General features: G+C 43.6%; 1 protein-coding gene across 1 annotated transcript in view; it reads left to right on the forward strand.

The window, feature by feature from the left end:
• Nucleotides 1-22,405, forward strand: part of ITGA8 (integrin subunit alpha 8) — a 652,632-nt gene that overhangs the window by 496,228 nt on the left and 133,999 nt on the right. The window contains exons 24-25 of the mRNA XM_085631247.1: nucleotides 5,861-5,966; nucleotides 8,192-8,350. Of these exons, the coding sequence (XP_085487373.1) occupies nucleotides 5,861-5,966; nucleotides 8,192-8,350 (265 nt within the window). The remainder of the gene's footprint in view (nucleotides 1-5,860; nucleotides 5,967-8,191; nucleotides 8,351-22,405) is intronic.

Below are 22,405 nucleotides of genomic sequence, written 5' to 3' on the forward strand. Positions count from 1 at the left end.
CCATATTTCCTAACAGGCTGATGCTGCCTAACAACTGCAGCGACTTGTTTCATTCAAAGGGCAGTTTTATTTCTTCAAGCACCCAATTATGAACATTGCTCGAGCATTTTTCTGATGCAAGCTATGACAATGTATCTGTGGATGGATATTGCTTATGCTCTGTCCCCCCCTCCTGCCTTACCTGCCCTCTCTTTCCAACCCCTCGGCTACTTACCCACCCGTGGATTGGTTCCCATCCCTAACCTGGACTCTGCTTACCACCCTACAGCCCCTGACCCACATGGGTGGCTCTGAGTCCCCCTTTCCATCGCTGGGGGATATCAGTGACACCTGTGGAAAGAGACCGCTCATGGAGCACTCTTGAAAGCAGCAGCAGCGGCCTGGGGCGGCCGACTTAACGTGGCTCCCGGAAGTGCAGGAGGCGCTGACTGGCTCCAGGGCTGGATTGGGCCACTTGTGACACGCGTTCATGTGATGCTTGTGTCAGACATCCCACTGTGGGACACTTGCCCCCTCTGTGCTTGTGCAGTAATATGGAGGATTTCAGTAAGCACCATTTTTGTGACATACTATGCATGTGCTGTAGTCATTTTGTTAATTAAGAACAAACCGTAATAAATGCAGGCTGCAGACTTGATTATGCAGAAATAAACGCTCTCATGAAACCGTCCAGACCTTAATCCCTGCGTTCTGAAGAAAAGCTAGACAGTGGAATGAGCTCAGCCTGTACCAGGAGGTAGCTTCAGGCTGCTGTAAACACTGCAATAAATGAATGCATTGTGACCGCAGATAGCTTCAGGATGCAGTGACAAAGAAGCTTTTAATATGAGTGCCAGGCTGTAGTACTAAACTTACAAACTATGTAAGGATAGGACACAGAAAGCAATGCAAATCCGACTTCGAGAGTGGGGAGGCACTGGTGCCAGACTTCACGACTCTCGTCACATTGTGCCAACAGGGGCTAGAGCACTGCCATTCCAACCCATCTTACGGGATGTGCCACTTGGCAAGACCAGTTTGCCGAAATATTTGGGCTCACTGGGGGATGTTGGACTGCACTGCTATGTGACCTTAATGTTTGTGTCAGTAGGGGTTGGCCTGGAGAGTGCTGAGCACATACAGTGTCCCAGAAGGGTGTGCAGGGCTACTGCGTGTTGTAATGTAACATCTTAACTTGAGGCCATGCTGCTCCTGCTCGCGTGACTACGACAGGAACTGGAAGAAGGCATCCAGGCTCCTTCCCCTAAGCCAATCACAAGCATTCGTGATTGGTCTGAGTGCTATGACACGGCACTCAGCCAGGGGCTAGAGGATGAGCATGTTCTCCATGCAGGCTGTAATGCGCACTTAAGAGTGGGTAAACCACTCCTCCCCTGCCCTGCTCGGACAGCAGAGCAGCCCCGCCCTCCCACTCACCGCAAAGCAGCAGTACACGAAACATAAAATGACAGTAACTTTAAGTTATGATCATTTTATGTTTCTCATTGCTTAAAGGCAGTGGGGCGACGCTCCTCTGTCATAGCGGTGGAGCCGCTCCTGCTGAGCAGGCTGAAAATATACTTGCTAAGGCACAGGGAGTCTGTGCTGTTTCTCCAACCCAGCTGTACAGTACAGCCGGGTTGGAGAAAGCAAAGTGCGCATGTCAGTTTGGCCGGCCTAAGACTTACAAGTGCACATACCACTCCTTCTCATGGCCCGGCCCCTCCCTGCACAAGCTGGCTCAAAGCCAGCAGCTAAAAAATAAAACAATAGTAAGATATCGTTTTATTTTTCAGCTGCTAGCTCAGAGCCAGTGGGGCGACGGTCCTCTGCCATTGCGGAGGAGCTGCAGCTGACTCAGAACTTAGGAGGTTTTTGTAGACGCTTTGGAGTCCATGGCATCACTGGCTGCAGTTGGACAGTAGAACAGCTAGGAGACTACCTGTTTTGATGGCATGTCCGTCCTTTTGGAGGTTATTTTGCTGGAATTCATGCTGCGGGCAGTGTCAGCATCACACACAACACTGGAAGATAAGCGGTTTGATAAATTTGAGGCTTTCATCTTGTGTAAGAAGTGGCCTCTCTATCAGCTTGTGTGCCTAACGGTGTATGATAATATTATATACGCACTGTCCGGTCACCTCTGCTGGAGTCCTGATAATGCAATCCTGGTATTCTGCCACATCTCCCGGTTTATCCCAGGTATGTAATACCTCGGTGCAACAACCTTCCTCCTATTACAGCCCTATCTTTAGACAACACTTCCTGTCTGGTAAACCTATTCTTTCATAGTGTATCTGTGGCTCCACTGGCACATACAAAAATTGTCCATTGAACCCAGTCAGCTATAAAATGTTTATGTATGATTTTCTATGATAATTTAATTTATCACCTAAGTTTGCTCTCGTCTTAAACTCGTATTTACATTTGCATTCTTCTTTGTACCTCTTCTTTGTCTCTATAGTTTCATCTCCTTAGTTGGCCACCCTATGCTAAATGCTCCTACCCAACCAGACCTGATCACTATGAACCCTCCTGCCTTCTGCCATCGTGACCAAACACCTTTACATGCTCACCTTACTCCTTCACCTTCTCATCGAGATCAAGTGATGTCCCTCACTCCCTTGCCGTGTAATATTCTATTTAACCATTTAGGAAGGCATTCTGAGGCTTGTGCATTATTTTTCTTATGCTGACACAATTATTGGGTTACTCATAGCTCACATGATTCCCTGTTCCTAATGTTTATACTGATCGCATACATTTTCCACAAGTAAGACTTGCTTGAGTCAGAGAGGATCTTGTGGAAAATGTGAACCTGGATATGTACAGCATGTACTGCGCTAGCAATGTTCACCGCTTCACTTTAAACGTCATATGTACATACCGTACAGCTATCACTAGAACCTTTTGTTCGAGAGAGTACATCTGACAGCTGTCCAAGCAAAATTCATACAATTCCTGGTTCTTGTGAGATTTGCATCTGATGCACAAGCAAAATCTATACATCTCTTGATCTGTTAATTAAGCCTATGAGTTTGGGCAGCACTTAATTTGTAAAAGAATGTGTGCCAGTGCCCAAGGCTTTGCTCAGAAGCCCACGGCCACTGCAATTACCCCAGTGAGCCAAATATAAAAGTTGTGTAGTCTTAAATTCACCTCATGCCTCTGCCAGACACTCCCTGCTCTGTTTCTCACTCTCACAGGTTCCTGCTTCCTCCATTTGTGAATTTTTTTCTGTCTTTCTTTTCCTCCATCTTTCCTATTTGTCTGTGTTTCCCTCTCTTGCTCTGGGGAAATGTCTGATGCCGGTCCATAGAAATAAGTGCTGGTGGCCCCCACCGGCAACCACTGGCTCAAATTAAGCACTGGCGCAATTCCAAAATTTAAGAGCCCTGCCACACTCAAATATCTGCTACAGAAATTATTTGTTTATATGGTTTAGTAATCTCTCAGCAAATAGGATGCACTTTGAAATCAAACTCTCTGCATAAGGCATCGGACATCACTCCATCTCAGGACCTCTGCAACAAGCTCAGCTCCTACTTCCACCTGAAAATCAAGACCCTCTACAACAACTTCAGCGAACAGACTCCGGACACCACCTCCCTCTCCACCACCGACAACCGGCCAACCATCAACACCTGGAAACCTTCTACCATGGAAGACACCACCAAGACCATGAAGAACACCCACTCAGGAGCCCACACGGACCCCTTCCCACCCCACATCTACCACAGAGCAGCCACCGCCATTGCTCCCGAACTAGGCCAGACCATCAACGCCTCCCTTGAATCTCGCATCTTCCCCGATGACTGGAATTGGGCAAGCCCCTCCTCAAGAAACATTCGGCAGACCCGACGGGCCTGAAAAACTACAGGCCAATCTCCCTCCTTCCCTCCTTCCCTTCACAGCCAAAGTCACAGAGAGATTCGTCAACACCCAACTGACCACCTTCATCGAACAGAACGCCATACTCGACTCCTCGCAGTCTGGATTCCGCAGCAACCACAGCACTGAGACTGCCCTCCTCGCTGCCACCGATGACATCCGCATGCTACTCGACCAGGGCCACACTGCGGCCCTCATCCTACTAGACCTCTCCGCAGCGTTCGACACTATCTCCCACCGCACTCAGCCAGACTACACGGCGCTGGCATATGGGGAACAGCCCTGACTGGATCCGATCAGAACCCAAAGGATCAGACTCCCACCCTTCCTCTCCGAAGCCACAGAGATCAACTGCGGAGTACCCCAAGTATCCTCGCTCAGCCCCACGCTCTTCAACATCTACATGGCCCCCCTCGCCACCATCGTCAGACAGCATGGGCTCAGCATAGTATCTTACTCCACCCAGCTCATCCTCTCTCTCATGAAGAGCCCCGAAGACACCAGACTCAGCTTTCATGGAGGAATGAAAGGAATGAAAGACGTTGCAGCCTGGATGAGCGACAGCTGCCTAAAACTGAACTTGGAGAAGACCGAGGTCCTCGTCCTCGGTCCTTCCCCCACAGCGTGGGACAGTTCCTGGTGGCCCCCTGCCCTTGGAAACCCACCCACCCCGATGGACCATGCCCGGAACCTCGGCATCAGCCTAGACTCCTCCCTCACCATGACCTGCCAGATCAACGCCGTCGCCTCCACCTGCTTCAACTCACTCTGCTTCCTCCGCAAGACCTTCAAGTGGATCCCCCATGAATGCAGAAAGACCGTCACCCATGCTCTCTGAACTAGCAGACTGGACTATGGTAGCGCCCTCTACGCCGGAATCAACAAAACCCTGCTACACAAGCTCCAAACCATCCAGAACACCGCAGCCAGACCCGTCGTCAGAACCCCACAACACAAGCACATGACCCCGCACCTATGAGACCTCCACTGGCTCCCCATCGAGAAGCGAGTAACCTTCAAGCTACTCACCCACGCCTTCAAATCCCTCCACAACATCGGTCCCAAATACCTCAACGAAATAGTCTCCTTCCACGTACCCAAAAGGGACCTCCGCTCCACCGACCTCGCCCCCACGCTTCTATAGAACCAGAGCAGGTGGAAGAGCCTTCTCCTACGTCGCAGCAAAGACCTGGAACGAGCTCCCAGTCAACATCAGATGTTCCCCCACTCTGCACACCTTTAGGAAGAATCTCAAGACCTGTCTCTTCGACTGATCCGGAGCATGCACCCTGCCCCCCCCTGCACCTTGAGACCCTCACGGGTGAGTAGTGCGCTTTATAAACCCCTGATTGATTGATTGATTGATTGAAGGTTGTACTGGACAAATCTGCATTTCTCCTATTTGTGGTTTCCTTTACAACCACGGAATACAATGCGCAATTTAAATGAAGAGCCCCTTAAAGTTACAAAATGACATTCACTTTTATTAGTAAACAGCCCCGGAATGCTAACGTCATATTGATGTTTTATGCAGATGTGTATATATTTGAAGAAATTGAGGTGTTTGATTGAACATAACCAGTTTAATATTGTAGTATTTATCTCATCTGGGATCCAGGAAGTACGTATCTCAAAAAGCAGGTTATGAGGGAAAAACGTGTGATTGACTTACAGTTCCGATATATTTTATTTACATAACCTTTTTGAATGTAATGCCAAATTCAAATATTTTGGAAAAGAAACAAAATGTTTGTGACTGAAATATGGTTTGGTATAATATGTATAGGATAATCAGAACCCACATATCTCTTAACACGACCCCAAAAAAGTGTTTTCGATCTTTTCTGGTTCAGTCCTTGAATGTTCTTTGTGACACCCTCGTTGTTTTCTAAGGACATATTCCTTAAGTGTATAAACACTGATTAAACATACTAGTGACCACATTAAATGAACTTTAGTATTTTCTTGTGTTTCCCTTTTCATGTCATAGGGTATCTCACCCTCCGCAGATTATCTTGCCGTTTACAAAATGGGAACCAAAAGAGAAGCCAACAGAAGGCGGAGACCTTGGACCTCTAGTTCAACATATATATGAGGTAGGCAGAGAAGATATGTGTGATGTCCTGAACCTCCATATTGTTCTCAACCTCCATGTTCGGGAGTTTGGGGATGGTTCCCAGGCAGTGGGTTGGAATGGGTCGTTGTGTCAACTTCAGCCGGTTACTGGATGGGGTCTCTGTAGCTATGTGTCTTAAATAAACTTCTTTTGCCTTTGATTGCGCCTTCTACTCTGCTTTATGGAGCGACGCACTTCCACAATATGCTTATTATATAAATGACCATTATCTAGCCTAGATTCTAAAGTCTATTGATTATATGACTATAACAAAGGTAAAGTCCTGAAAAAATATTAAGGTAGTTTTAACCAAACAATTTGTGTTTTCTTAATGGCACCACAAGGTAGTGAGGCTTCTGTGCTAGATGGCCACATCCACTCTGCACCTCTATCCCCATCAGCTTTGACAGTGCAATCAAAGCTATATTCAAACTATAATATAGTGGAGAGAAAAAAAACTGCATTTTTTAAGTTGCTCGGTCAACAAGTATAATTGTTGCTGGTCCCAACCAGTGGCCTCCATTTTATATCTGGGCAGTTCCTTGTGCCAATATAGAATACAGAGGCACTGAGGAACTGCAGAGGGAACTGAGAGCCCTTGTATAGACACTAAGCCTTCCAATTATACCAAGCAAAGAAATAGCAATGAACCAATCACATGCTTAAAGCAGTCATTCAAAAGTGTATCCTCCTGACAATGTAATGTGTTATCACAGGTCTTCCAGAAATATTTCGATTGGTAGGGCTCTGGAAGCAAATCTCACTTTCCAATAAGGTGTTTTTAAGATGGAGTATTTCAGGGTGTCTCTTTGTGGAAGTGACTATGGGCAGCAAAGATGTGGCATTTAGATAGAACATAGAAAACCCAAATACTGAGGGACAAAATATTGTGTCAAAAATATCGAGGACAAATATATTGTGAAGGTAAGTTTCTAAAAGCAAGTAAAGATTTGCTAGATATATCGCCACATATATGTACCTTAACAATATATACATATATTTGTTCAAAGTACGTATATGTGGAGTTAAGAATAGTAAATCTAAATTTACCTATTTGCACTTAACTTCTCGATATTTTAGTCACTGCTATTTTTGCCACAATATTCTGTCCACACAATATTTGTGTTTATGATGTTCTGTTGGGGATCCAGAGCGTCTGCTCGTACATTTGTTTATATTACTGCTCCGCTGATTGCTATCACTTCAGCTTAACCAAAATACTCATACTTGTGGGACGGCAATCACTGAGGCTCACTCCAGGCATTATTGTTCCCTAGGAAAAGCATCAGTTCAAACCATTATCATGCAAAATGTTGGAACAGTGTTTCAATGCTGCAGCACTGCATACACATGCCTCCTCTCTCTGCGGGACTTTCTCTGCGGCACAAGGGGGCATTTTTAGTTCTGAGATGATATATTTGGCTTTCTTGCTCTGTTCATGTTTCTGTTTCAATTACTCCTTTCGGAAGCACTGCTACCCAAAGAGTTGTGGTACTGGCAAGTCAAAGGCAGTATTCCCATGACCAAGTCTTGTAATTGGCGGCTTGTAAGGAAGTCTACTAAGCCTTATTAATGGAGTGAAACAATGTATTTTATGAAATGTGATATATCTTTGCAGAGGACACCATTCATAACACAGAACAGCACCTATTCATATCTTACATATGAATAACATCTATAGCCACACGCTACAACCGGGGCTGCGAATGACCCAGATTATTAGGAACTGTACAAATAGACTCCACCCCCAATGCTACAGACAAAAAGGCGTGCAACTCCACATTGAACATTAGCTGCCATCAATCACCAGTCTCCATATTACTGAGTAAGTGGCCCCCTTTCACTATGGATGGGATCCTTTTTGGCTGCACCACCAGTTGAGCTGTGATTTGTGCTCTTGCAATAATGTAGAAATGGGTTCGAAGTTGCCTAGTCCATTAGGGAAAATAAGAGGTAAAACAGAAAGTCAAAAAGCAACCAGGAAGGTTTATCTGTTTATGAAGTGAGATGGTGTTTGCCAGTCCAAATAATAATAAAGTAACATAAATATATACCTACTATAGACAATGCAAATCATTTCCTGTCCTTTTCCTTGGAATGTTTCGTTGTCAATTTTGCAGTATCACTTGAACTGAATTTTAGATTATGCCATTGAATTATATAGTAGCCTTTAACATTAACCTGTTTTTCCACTTCATTGTACAGCTGCATAATATCGGACCAAGTGCCATCAGCGATACAGCCCTCAATGTTGGTTGGCCCTTGAAGAGTCGTGATGAGTTTCTGTTGTACGTTTTCAGTATTCACACTGAGGGGCCTTTAAAGTGCCAAACGAGTACAGCCATCAATGAACTGCAGTTAAAGGTAATTTGTATCTTATTTTGTCAGTTCTCCAGCAAGTGCATGTCAACTTATTCTTTTAGTCATGACCTAATGTAAAAATGTAAAATATCAATTCCTAATACAAGTTGTAACAGGAAAACAACATGGTCTGATCTGGATAATAAATTTAAAGTGGATTGTGAGTGATGGTAATTGGCAACCATGTAAAGAGATGAGTTATCTTTAATTTGTTAGCACTTAGAAACTTCTCATGCCATTCTGAAGTGCTTTCTTCCACAAAATCGAGATGCCTTTGAATTAAAAGGTTATTAGGGTGTGTTCTATTCCTTACAACCCTTCTAAAGGCACTAAGGCCCTATTTTCAGTAAAAACGATTAGAAACGCCCTTAGTGGGTGAATCCAAACATTGTAGATTGTGTAAAAAATACTGTCTGCTTGGGTGGACATTTAGGGCAATAAAAATATGTGGCATGGGCAGCAAGGTGTTATTGTGCACATGAATAGCACCACTTTTAGATGAAGGTTTGCACTGTAGTTTTGAGTGCATCCTGTCTCAGGTGATTAAAGGTTAGAGGAATGGAGTCGAGAGTGTGGCTGTGAATTCAGAGCAGAGGGTGGCAAGTACTGATTGAAAGAGTGTTGTTTAAAGTCAATTGAGTTTGAGAGATGAGACAGATGAGATATCAATGTAGATTCATTGAATGTCTGGAGCGAGCATTCTGTCTCTTCTTGAAATTGAGTTGGTCTAATTATCATTGGACAAAGTTTGAGAAGAGAAAAATTGCTAGGTTGATATTTGTTTTAAAATATAGACTTTTATTTTTGCCTTGTTATATGCCTTTCACCAAAGCAAATGCAGTTTAGGGGAAGTGTGGTAAAGGGCAAGATTAGCTCAAGCGGGGAGGAAGATACATTGGCTAGGGTCAATAATGCTGGGTAAATGATCTTCTAAGAAGCCTGTTGGCAACAGAAGTTTTGGCCTTTCCCCCAGATTGACAACTGAATATCATATTGTAATTCAGTCAAGAAGGATGTGGAGAAAATATGTATTCAGATTTTGTAAAGAGGTCAACATTGCGAGTTAAACAATTCTGAATGTATGCAACTTATTTATTATTTATAGTGTTAAAATTATTTTGACATGCATGTAGAGAGTTTTAGAAATGACAGTTAGTTAAAAACATGTAACATTTTCTTTGTTCAGATATATATGAATACTTATTCAATTTGTTGACACTGCTGATTCAACAGTTTTAAGAAACTGCAAATGTTAGGTACCATTTGTTAAAATATTCCCTTATTTAGGTCGAGCCTAGCGCATGGTGTATCTGATATGTGTGGGTGAAGAACCTCCCATCTTTCCTATTGGCTTCTGCTACTGCCCTTCTGCAATGCCTCCTTTTGTTTGGTGGCTACTGTAAATTAGTCCTGCTTTTTGCCGTTTTGGACCCTCCCAGGCGATTGCCCAGCTTACTGTGGCAGCACTCTGGTTTTCATATAGGTTTGTTCCTCCTCAATCTCTTTTCCTTTACCTTAGCTGGGCTTCACGAAGGCATTCATAATCCATTCTGTCTGCCTGTTTGTGCCTTTTACCCTCCCTTCTTGCGCTAGGAGCCCTCCCCCGCCCTCCAAGTACACACACAGCTGTGGGTTTCTCTTGGCAGAGAGACCTTGCACTCCGAATCCCCCCTCTAGCACCAGCACTCCCCCTGCATGCCTCTGTTTGCTTTTGGCAGTGGCTGCGGCATGTACAGGTGGTTAACTCCTCTTTCCCCGTTTCCCTTGTTATAATTCGCAGTTCTCTGTTTCTGCCGGGTAGCTGCAGTTATTGGGCGTGTCTGTGGTTTATAATTGTAAATCTTAGAAGTCGCTTCCTCACTAGAGGCTCGCTGACAACTTGAATATCATTTGCAAGGAGTTTTGAAGTTGGGAATTCTTCGGTTGTCCAACCTAAACTTTTCATCTGGTTTGGAGTGTTAGCATGCCTCATAGTGTTGCACGTACTTTAATAAATAGAGCTGCCACTTCCAGCCTTGTTCCTTCTAGGGTGGAGCATGCACTCTCGCTTGCGAGACTCTATTGTTTTCTTCACCAGTGATATAGAGCAATTCTTTGATGTGTATTTCAGACATCACTTTCCTGGCACCACAAAGATGTAAAGTTGTACTGGTGCTCAACTTTGTTTCAGATGGGTCACTGTGCCATTGTGGCTTCACATTTACCCTTGGTTAATTTGCTAAACAAAATGATATTGTTAATGCAAGTCTCACTTTGTCTCCAAAACTGAAAACGGCGTTAAGACTCATTTTTCCCTTATAAATGACTTTCAATACAATTCATCCAACATTTCTTTCAAACTCACTTCACTACCCAGTTCCAACCAATTCACATTAAGCTTTATTGTTCCCTATGTATACTGACACTTTTCAGTTATTTAGGACAGGCTGTGGTATTTCCTTCAAATTATCAAATTGGCACACTGTCCTTGTATCCTCCCTCCAGATGGTACCTCAAGATCCTTCCTAATAGAACACATCTGCCGTGCCATATTCCCTCTGTTTGCTACTGCATGGACTTTACGTTCCACAGCACAAAGTGGATACCGCTCAGCCATATGGAGACTGTGCTCCTGCAGTAATTTCACTTCTCACATTACAATTATCTGTATGTGATTCATTTATGTTTCTCGACACCTAGAATTATTAACTTCCACACTTTACAATAAAGCATAATTTATTTAAATCACAAATGCACTTCAGTACATACAAACCAATTATTCATCAATATTTAAAGTTTTAACAACATACATATTGTTATACTTAAACATTAATTACTGGGTACATATTTTTACTTACACACTCATTGGATCATACATTTTATTCCATACAAATTAAAATGAGAAATACAATTTGCATTTGTAGCCTCTAACATTTATGTAAAAACATTAACTTATTACTTACAAAATAATAAACATGCATATTTAAGGCGCGACCTATTGGCTTTGCCAATGCTTGTTGTTTTAAGTTATGGGTTTGCTATGATTTGTTCATTTTGAGCTATTGGCTGAATAGTGGTATGTAATGTTTCTTTGGCATATTATTTTTAATGTTAGCAAACATTTGAAGAGTTTGGAATTGTCAGTCCATTACATTTTAATATATCATCTGGTTCTGTTGGAATAGATACAAATGTGTAGTAGGAGTTAAAACATAGAATTGCTAGTTAACATATTCTTTTCTTTCTTTACCAATAACAAAAGTAGAATAAACAGTTATATATATTTTGTTTTTGTTTTTAAAACAAATACTATGTTGTACAAACCATGAACTTAAAACTTGTCTGACGTTTTAATACTTTTGTTGATTGTCCTGGGGTACAGCCATAATTTATAGCAAAAGGTGGAAACTTGCTCAGGTTGAATGATCTGCCTTCAGTCTTCTATATGAACAGGTTGTCCACATTAGTCTGGCTAGTCAGTAAGATGAAATGTCTACCAACTCTGATTTTGTTAGTCTCGAATCTGGGACTTCAATCTGCAGTCAATATATTCTGCGCAAAGGTTCAACTTGTGAATATAGAATTTCCCACCTGGTGCAGACAAAATCATGATCCTTCTAAAAGTGTTTAAAGACTCTGTTTCCAATTCACAAGAGTATTTATGAGTACAGGAAGCAGTACTAAATAAGTGCTCCTTTACATAGTCCTAAATGCCTTTGTGAATTGCCCCTCAAATGTACAACTCCCTATTAGTTAAAGTTCAAAGGGGACATGGTTTGTCTATATGTACTAATAGTGAATTCATATTTCCCAAATACTCCCATTTTATTTCCATTTTCAAAGTTTTGTACGAGTATGTATTAAGATGTACAGCAGTACTGCCTTACATACCCCAAAATACATTTGTGAAGAGGTTACTTCAGCCAGGATCATAGAATTTCCATCTGGTGTATCATGGTCCTTTCTTTGATGATACCCTGTCAGGGTTCTCTTATAAATGAATCAATTAATGCACTTTGCAGTCTTCAATGAAATACATAAACACACTCTTCATTGTTCCTTTTTATCTATAAGGCATTGCACAAAGTGGTCTGTTAGATCCATCATTCTTAGCCTCTACAAACAGTGAGAGATCAATCCTCTTTGGAGCACTTACATTTCCTGGCACTAAAATAAAATAATATTTTAATGGTTTACTGCCCAGAGCACATTATCACAGCCCTAGTTGATTCATACCCTTCCCGGTAGTATTGTGTCAAGCGTGAGTTACTTTACATGCACAGGGTGATATGGACCCATTAGAAAACCACAGCAATGGAAACAAAAACACACTTCTCACACAAAATTGGTAGTTGATGTGGATGTTGCATATGCATATGAACATTTGCAATGTGTTATATTGAGATTGTTATATTAAGTACATACCTATAAAATGGGTGTTTTTCTCTGCCCCCAATATGTCAAATTGGCATTGCAGGCTTATTTTTATTTGCCAAAGCAAAACTTTACATTTCTTCATGTGCAAATTTATTTTCATGATTTGGTCACACTATGGAATTAAACCTAATTGTGCATTTACCATTTGTTAGTAGATGTGATCTTTAGTAAAGTTTCTGATCTTTGAATTTTAAGCCTTGAGTTTGAATTTCTGATTTTTCACTTTACTAAACACCACTTGTCTCGTGGCAATAAGTGAAGCTTCCTGTGCCTCAAATTGGCAACTATGTGTACATCAAAAATGACATATACAAGAAGTTGTCTAGTCCACCCCAGGTTTCCAATACAAGTTTTTTTCTGTTATTTAGTCTCAAATGGACCACACACCCTTGTTCAAGATATACCTACAGCAATGAAGATCTTCACTGCAGTGCCCGTTGCAGCAAAATCTATGTGTTACAAAATAGTTATGTGGTGTGTGTGTGTGTGTATTCAATGAAAAAAAACAAAGTTAAAGTAACATTGTAGGTAGGTGAAAATGTCAGTGACAATGTAACATTTTAAACTAAAACTCTGAAATTCCTAACTATAATGTCACTTTAACCTTTGTGTTTTTCAATGAATGTAAAGTAATATTCTGGCACATTCTTTATGCGCAGAGTGATACTCTTGAATATTAAATCACTGATACCATGTGAAATCATAGCATTCATAACCACACTTATGACATCTCAAATTACATCATTTTCACAACACAGTGCATGATAGAGTGATGAGTTATACTTAATGTACTGTGGCGAGTGAGGTACAGTGGTATGAGATTTATAGTAAACTGAAGGTGGTGCATACATTATGAACTAAAGTTATAAGTAAAACTTTAGAATTTCTAATGTTTGTGTAGATTAAGTTGTGATTCTATAGTAAGAATAAATAACGTTTTTTTTAACTATGACTTATTAGTAACCTTTGGCTTTTTTGGGGGGAATTTCAGTGGTGTTTATTTTTTAATAAAAATGTGTTTCAAATTGTAGTATCAAGTGTCATTTCTTAGGGTGTCGGTTAATTTGAGTGTTGTACAGCAGAGTGGAGGAGAGTGTTGTACAGTCTAGTGTTGTAGAGTGCAGTATTGTACAGTGGAATACTGTGAATTGGAGTACAGTGCAGTGAGGTAGCATACAATGGAGTGAAATGTTATGCAGTGGAGTCGCGTGTTTTAGAGAGGAATGGAGTGACGTGTGGTCGAGTGACATAGAGTTTAGTACTGTGGTGTAGAGTGGATGGGCATAGAATGGAGTGGAGTGGCATAGAGTGTAGTACAGTGTTATAGAGCCGAGTTGTATATAGTGGAGTAGAGTGTCAGATAGTGGAGCGGTGTACCGCATAGAATGCTACCATGGATTAGCATGGGGTAAGGTGTGGTAGAGTGGAGTAGAGTGGAGTGGAGTACACGGGAGTGGAATAGGATAGAGTACAGTAAAGCGGCATAGAGTGGAGTTGGGTGGCATACAGCATAGTGGCATGGAGAGCAGTAGAATGGAGTGACATAGCATACAGTTGAGTAAAGTTTCATAACTTAGAGTACTGTGTCATAAAGTACAGTGTAGTGGCATGTCGTACAGTGTTGGAAAATGTTGTAGACTGCAGTAGAGTACAGTGCCATACAATGTAGTAGAGTCTTGAAGAGTGGAGTAGCTTATAGTAGAGTACAGTAGAGTACAGAGTGGTCAAGTGTATTTACAGTGTTATAGAGTTAAATGGCATAGAGTGCCGTACAGTGGAGTAGTGGAGTAGAGTGGTATGAAGTGGGGTGGATTGGTGTAGATTGGAGTGCCGTACAGATCTAGGTGAAATTTGTCAGCAATGTAGGTTATGGTGTGCAGGATAATGCAAAACAGAAAATTATGCTGACTTGCATTTCTCCATTTTGATCAACCGATGCAGGCCCAAGCATGGTGTCCGTGCGTTACTTTGTAAATCTGACTTAAGTATTTCTTTGCCCATGCAACACCAAGCGTGTCACAAGGGGAACTAAATACAATAATACAGCTAGTCCTTAGTTAAATATTGTTCATAGTAATGACAAGCCAGTGTATGATTAGGTAATGGCAGTATTTACAACATTAAAAGGCAGCCCGTTAGAAATGGGGTCTCTAGTTGGTAGTGCTTTGCACCCTGACCAAGTAGGGACCCTTCCTTCTAGTCAGGGTAAAGGGATTACAAAGCTAAAATAACCCCTGCTCACCCCCATGGTAGCTTGGCACAAGCAGTCAGGCATATCTCAGAGGCGATGTGTAAAGTATTTGCAAATAAACGCACAGTAACCCAGTGAAGACACTATAAACGGACACCACACCGGTTTAGAAAAATAAGCAATCTTTATCTAAACCAAACAAGACCAAAACAACAAAACTTCAACATACATAAATCAAGATTTCACTTTTAAAAGGTTCAAAACTGTTTAGTCCGTAGGAAACTATGGATGCGTCACTTTTAACACAAAGTGAGAGGAGGTAATGAGTAATTTTTTTTATTGTTTTTAAGTTATGAGGTGTTTTATAGGTTTTCCGCGGTAATTCAAATCTTCCCTAAATTCCCCCCAAAAAGTGTGCCAGTGAGTATTATTGCACATAGAAAGTTTCATGGTGATCCATTAAGCGAGAGCAGAGAAAGGGGGGAGTCAAAGAAAGTGTTTTACGTCCATAGAGATTTTAGACATGACCACAGCCCAAACCGTTGGACAAAATTACACCAAATGTGGCAGAAAGGTAGCTCTTGCTCCAGAAAGCTTACTTTTTAGGTTTAGTCTAGGCAGTGTTCGCACTGGCGCTTCAAGACATGTTGTATGCAGAATATGGGCTTTAAGCTCTGCCCAGCACTTCTGGTTGGTTGGTTTGCCTGGCTTTTGGTACTTCATTTACTGTGGCTGATCAATAGTGTCTGTCTTGCCTTTGGGTGCTTTGGACCACCAGACTCATGGGGGCAGTGGTTGCGGTCTCCTGACAGCCCTATTACCAGTGGCGGCTGGTGACATTTGAAAGTGGTAGGGCGTAAAATTTTTGTCATAATGCACCGCAGCGAGCAAGCGTAGCGAGTGAGCCGGAACAACCTACCGCGCACTGCAACGGGATATTAAGCGCTACGTGAGTGACACAATACGCTACCTTATCTCTTCCTATCCATCACTAACCCATCTCTCCTCTGCTTCCTTCCCTCCCGCGGTGTTGTCGCACCTCTTTGTCATTGTGCCTCTCTAGCCTCCCCCGACCCTCTCATCTCCCTCTCTCAACGCCCTTCTCCCACCCTTCACTCTTCTCATTCACCCCTTCTCACCCATCCATCGCTTTATGTCACTCCTGACTCACTTTTAACCTTTCCTCTCAATGTTCCATGGCGTTCTCCGTTTCAAGCTACTGTTTAGTTTCTTCCCTCTTTCTCTGCCCCTGTCCACCCTCCTCTTTGTCTTTCCCTTTTCCATTTGACCCCCCGTCTAGTTTTTATTCTCCTCTATCCATGTTGTCCCTTCCTGCTCACCCCTGTGTCACTTTTCCCCTCTCCAAATGTAACTCTTACCTCTGTGCCCGTCCCACACAAGCGGTTATTCGCCCACAGTCCACTGCGCCAGAGCCTCAGAGGTGCCATACCATGGTACCGGGCGCCATCAACTTACATATTACTTTCTCACAAACGCACGTCTTAAGCGCAGTAACCCCACGTGCTGCCTCCTCCTTAAGGCAAAGCGCACAAACCACCATAAAGCTACTACTCCCCCACACTACACGCAGAGACACTGCACTGGTCACTATTATATGGATATGGATTACAAATATGGATTATTATTATAAATCCCCGTCACCACAGAACTCAAGTGCGAAGGTCCACACGTGGGCAGCTCATCAAATCCGCGTTTCTTTCTATGTATTCTGGGACTGGTAGTGGCCCTGTACCTCTAATTAACTGGGACTACAAATCCCAGAATAAAAAGACTAAATTAAAACTGTGTGCGCGCCTAGAAATGTGAAACTTGTCAGCTCCGCAATCTTCCACCATGAAAGACACATGACCCTGACCCCCCTCCCGCTCCCCAACACCCCCCACCCCTGCCTTCCGTGGAGGACCTTTGCATCAGCCACCTTAACCCTCACACACTTTCTCCCTATACTCATCCTCACCTCGCCAGAGAAACTATTCAACGTCTCTTCAACAAAGACAGGAGCAGGCAGACAATAGGACGCTTGAAGAGGAGCAGGCACACAGGAGAAGTGTGAGGGATGCGAGACGTGCATAATTTACTGTGACACAGTCATTGCAAATTTACAATGAAACGCACACTTCACATACCAAATCTCGGTATGAATCTCAAATGCAATACCGATATAAACACTGGACGCACAGGCGATCAGCTGATCAAAATGCCAAACACGTTTGTCTCCCTATCGACTATCAAATGGTATATATTTGATCCTGGTGCAGTTAGTGAAAAGTAGTGCACAGCATACTATGAAAAGTCACGTGGCAAAAGTTAGCACATATCTAAATCAAAACAATCCAGGATGCCATACACACGCCAGATAACATTTCAACACAATAAAATGCCATTTACAATTAATTGGGCGATACTGTGGGATTTCACTGCTTTGAGTAGTTTTGGAAGTAGCAGTCCGAACATATTTCAGAATATTTAAAATACAGAGACAGTCAAATATTAAGTGAAGAATCCAAAAATTAATCCACGCCAATACTTACAATAACGGGCAAATGTGACGTTATTCACTCAAAAAAAGATATTGCTTCTGACTGAGCAGCACGCATATGATAAAATCACGCTTTTCATTTCAGTAAATTTATCACTGAAAACCTTAAATAATTTCTAGTATCACCACCATACGAGTGAATACATAAATGGTGGTACTTTTGCCACATCGTGTGAAGAGTAAATCAAAACTGCAGCATTAACCCCTCACTTTTTAACTCTCGCACCGCAGGCAAGCCCAGCAGCCTTTCACCGTGAAAGGCTGGTAAGAGGAGTGCTAGTAAGTGTGTGGGATCTCCGAGTGCTGAGAGGAGAGCAGGTGGTGAAGGGCAGCACTGAAGCAGATCTTGGAACAGATGGGGGGGGGGGGGGGGGGGCAGAGGGACCCAAGTCTGCAACGCATCCCCCTCCACCCAAGCCGTGGGGCTTTGCAGTGCATCCCCAGGGGGTTTGGATAAAGGAGCTCTTGCCTTTTCAGCAAACTCTGAGACTTGCACACTTGTGTGCACCGGCAGAAATCAAACGCCTCACCCCTCTGTGCAGACAGACAAGCCTCACAAAAACAGCCCTGGCACTCCAGCGATCAGCGCAAGGCTGGAGACATTTATAGAGGCACGACATCTTCTATTTTATTTTTCAGACACGCTTTTCGTGCACTTTTGTGTCCCACTTGTGCCCATGTTTTAAAAGCTTTGCTGAACATCTTTCACTGCAGCTCACTTTCCATAAGAGCAGTAAGAAATGCAAACTTAGATGCTATCTGGCTTGGCTGTTTGAGACCCAAAAAGGAATTTTTCTGCGTTCTCCCAAATAGTGGCTTCGAAGGAACGTCGACCAAAACGTAGGCAGATAAGCCAAGAGGCATATCAGATAGCTGGCCAGACGGCTGGCCTGGAGACTGGAGCAGAGAGTCCGATTCAAGCTTCGAATCCTGACTCTAACCCTGACGGCCCCGGTGACCTTGGTCAAAGCACTTACACTCATCACCTTTGAACGTTCTAGAGGGCTCCGCCAACCTGCAGGTCACTGAAAAGTACTCCAGTAGCGCCACGTTATACAAGCCCCATAGACCACACAATGCTTCTTTTAATACATAAGCTGACCTCTGGGCCCACTCACACACCTGGACGTACTGTTGATCCGATATTTGTCATCTCTGTGAGTTAGACCTATACCGTCACTGGACAGTCCACTGTGTGTCACAATTCAAACTCTCCATCACATATTTGTGCCTGGTTAAACAGTGCTTTGAGAAGTTGGTTTGTCATCTTTTCCTGGAATCATTATGTATCAAACCATTGCTAAAAAGCACCTCTGTCTCTGGAAGATTTAAATACCTTCCAACCCACGTATCTACTGCCATACCTCAGGAAATTGGTTGAGAACCTCGTTTTAAGCTAACTGCAGGAAAATACAGAAATGGCTGGCATACTTAATACCAGCGGCGGCCGGCATCCTCGAGGGAGGGGGTGGGGGCCGCGGGTGGGGATTAAAACAATTAAAAATAAAACATACGTACCTGAGTGTGTTGGGTACCTCACCGCCTCGGCTCCTGGCCGGTCACGCTGTACTGGTGCAGCGGCGGTTGGGTCCACGTGTTCCTGCTGCAGGAACAGGAAGTAGCCAGCAGGCAGCTTCCTCCTCATCGCAAGTCAATCGCTGCGCAGGCGCAGGCGCAGGCGCAGCAGGAGAGCGCCCCAGCCGGGACATTTTCTCTGCATAGAGAAATAGTGTGTGTGGGCGGTCCTACGCGAGGGCAGGGGGGAGTGGCTTACCCACACTGTTGTGGGTACTGACTGTTTGGTCGGCTCAGGGCCGACGGCCAAACAGTCAGTATCTACAACAGTGGGTAAGCCACTCCCCCCCTGCCCTCGAGCACGACCGCCCACCCTCCCGCCCCCAACCAAGCACAGAGGCACTTCTGCTTTCTCGCAATGCGAGAAGGCAGAAACATAAATGGTCGTTTTTACCATTTATGTTTCTGCCTTCTCGCACCGCGAGAAAGCAGTGGGGCAACGCCCCAACGCCCTAATGGGGGAGCCGCCACTGCCTATTACAATAGGGGTGCTGGGACTGACACAGCCCAGTCATAGCCGCCAGTGAGCCACCATTCCCTGGCAGTGTTGCAGCAATCAGGAGCCAGTAATATGCTTGGCGGGTCTGCCGCAGTCTCACCAAGCATATTACAAGTTTCCTCTCTGCCACGGTTTTCATCGCTGTTCCACCGCAATGAAAAACATGGCCGAGAGGAAACAAAGAGAGACCTACAAGGCCCCCAGGTGCCTCACACACTGTTGAGGCACACAAGGGGGCACAACATGTTCCCCCCTATGTGCATGTACACCAGTTCCTGCAGAGCATAGACTTTTCAGTCCATGCTGTGGAAGGGGCTGTTTTTGGTTTTTCCATTGCAGTGCACATTTTCAAGGCACCTCTGTGGGAACGTCGAAAACAAAGCCTGCCAGACAGAAGGAAACTCCCAATCTGGTGGGTGGCCTGACCAAGGCTTTGGCGGTGCAGTGGTTGGGTGAACCGGGCTCCGTACCGAGTCATAATCGGGCCCTTACTCAGACACTTTCACACCCATTCACTGACCTATTCAGACACTCATGCACCCACTCACATGCCCACTCAGAGACTCATTCACCCACTTACAGACCCACTCAAAGACGCATGCACCCACTCACAGACTCGCTCAAACACTCACACACCCAATCACACACAAACTCAGAGAGCTATATGCCCCTTCACACACCCATTATGGTTACTCATAGACCCACTCAGAGACTCATGCACCCACTCAAATATCTCCTCAGACACTCATGCACCCATTCACAGACACACTCAGAGACTCATACATCTACTCACAGACCCACTCAGAGAGTTACATGCACACTCACACACCCATTCACCCACTTACAGAACCACTCAGACACTCATGCATCCACTCACAGACCCAATGTGAAACTCATGCACCCACTCACAGATCCACTCAGACACTCATGCACCCACTCATAAACTCATTCAGAAAGGTCACATATCCACTCACATACCTACTCAGAGACTCACACACTGACTCACAGATGCATTCAGATACTCATGAACCCATGTAGAGACTTTCGCACCCACTCACACACCTACTCAGAGCCTTAAGCAGCAACTCACAGACCCACTCAGAGACTCATGCACCCAATTACAGACCCACTCACAGACCCACTGAGACACTCTCACACCCACTCAGAGATTCTTGCACCCACTCACAGACCTACTGAGACACTAGCTCATTATTTACAGACCCATTCAGAGACCCACATGCCCACTTACAGACACACTCACAGACTCATGCACCCACTCACAGTCCCACTCATGTACCCACTCACAGAATCAATCAAGTCACTCATGCACCCACTCACAGGCCCACTCATAGACTCATGCACCACCTCATAGACCTACTTAGACAGTCATAAACTCATTTACAGACCCACTCAGAGGGTCATACGCCCACTCACAGACCATCTCAGACACTCATGACCGCACTCACACACCCACTCAGAGACTCACATGCCCACACACAGACCTGCTCAGAGACTCATGCACCCACTCACAGACTCACACACCCAATCACAGACCCACTCAGACATTCACACACCCACTAACTCACCCCCTCAGACTCATCCATCCACTCACAGACCTTCAAAAATGTATACACAGTAGTAGTGGTAGATTATTCGCACTTCTTGAAATACACAATGTAAAAGCGGGTACTGTTTGGAACTCTTTTTATAGGTTTTGGTGCTCACAGGTTTGTCAACATCCTACTACCAAAGGTGTTAGTTACAGTCATGGGCCAGAGGACCCCAACTGTTTACAAGATTACAGTTCCTGTCAACCCAAGCACTCCAGCTGTATTGTAACAATTTAAGAGTTCAAATACAGAAAAAATTATAGCATAAACATAATTTATTCAATACATCAGGTAAAATGATGTTTGTCTTTACAGTCCATTTCTTGACATGTGCTTGCTTTAGAAAAAAACAGCCGACACGTGTTTCGTCACCAACGTGACTTTTTCAAGGCTGTAAATTCGCAACACAAAGAATGTACAATTGAGGATATATTTTCAATTGACAATTAATCAGATGCAGAGAAATAAGGATTGTAGAGAAAAATAGTCAAAAAGATCCAAAGGAGTGATGAATTTAGGGACAAACCATAGTGCCAACCTAGTTTCCAAGTCGAAAGACCTGAATACTGTGGATAGAAAAATTATAGTGCTTGTGACCGACACTTGTGATATTTGAAAAAAATAAAATAAAATCTACGAATTGTGAACTTAGTGACTTATTCCCAAATGGCAAAGAGGAATTGTATGTGTGCATAGCATAGCTATTGTGAGACCCACCTTGCCAAGTATAGGGTACTCTTTAGATAGTCAAGACGTGCTTTAGACTGATTGGTGAAAGTATCCTATGTAAACTCAGTAATTTGTGGTGCTCATCAGACTAATCAAAAGAAAGGAAACAAAGTTAATCTTACCTTACCATAGGGTAAGTCTGAAATCACAGCATCGTATAACACGCAAATGAGTGTGAACAGATGCCTCCATACTGGATAGTAATCATGTATAGATAACTTACCTAGTCAATAGAACAACATTATATGGTAGGATTACTTATCATATGTAGCCGGAATCACTTATCAGAACTCTGTTCCAAAAAACTGCGGTAATCAGTAAACAGTCGAAATAATCTCCGATCCAAAGTCTCTAATTAGGAACAGATGATGAGATGTATTCCATGAAAATCAGTATCTCAGAATTGTGCTAAAACATAGTCAAATCTAATCATCCAAGGTCTGATAAAGAGTCTAACCCTCATCCAGATGTCGATTAG

This window comes from Triturus cristatus, chromosome 10, assembly GCF_964204655.1.
Source record: "Triturus cristatus chromosome 10, aTriCri1.1, whole genome shotgun sequence".
In the NCBI taxonomy this organism is placed as follows: Eukaryota; Metazoa; Chordata; class Amphibia; order Caudata; family Salamandridae; genus Triturus; species Triturus cristatus.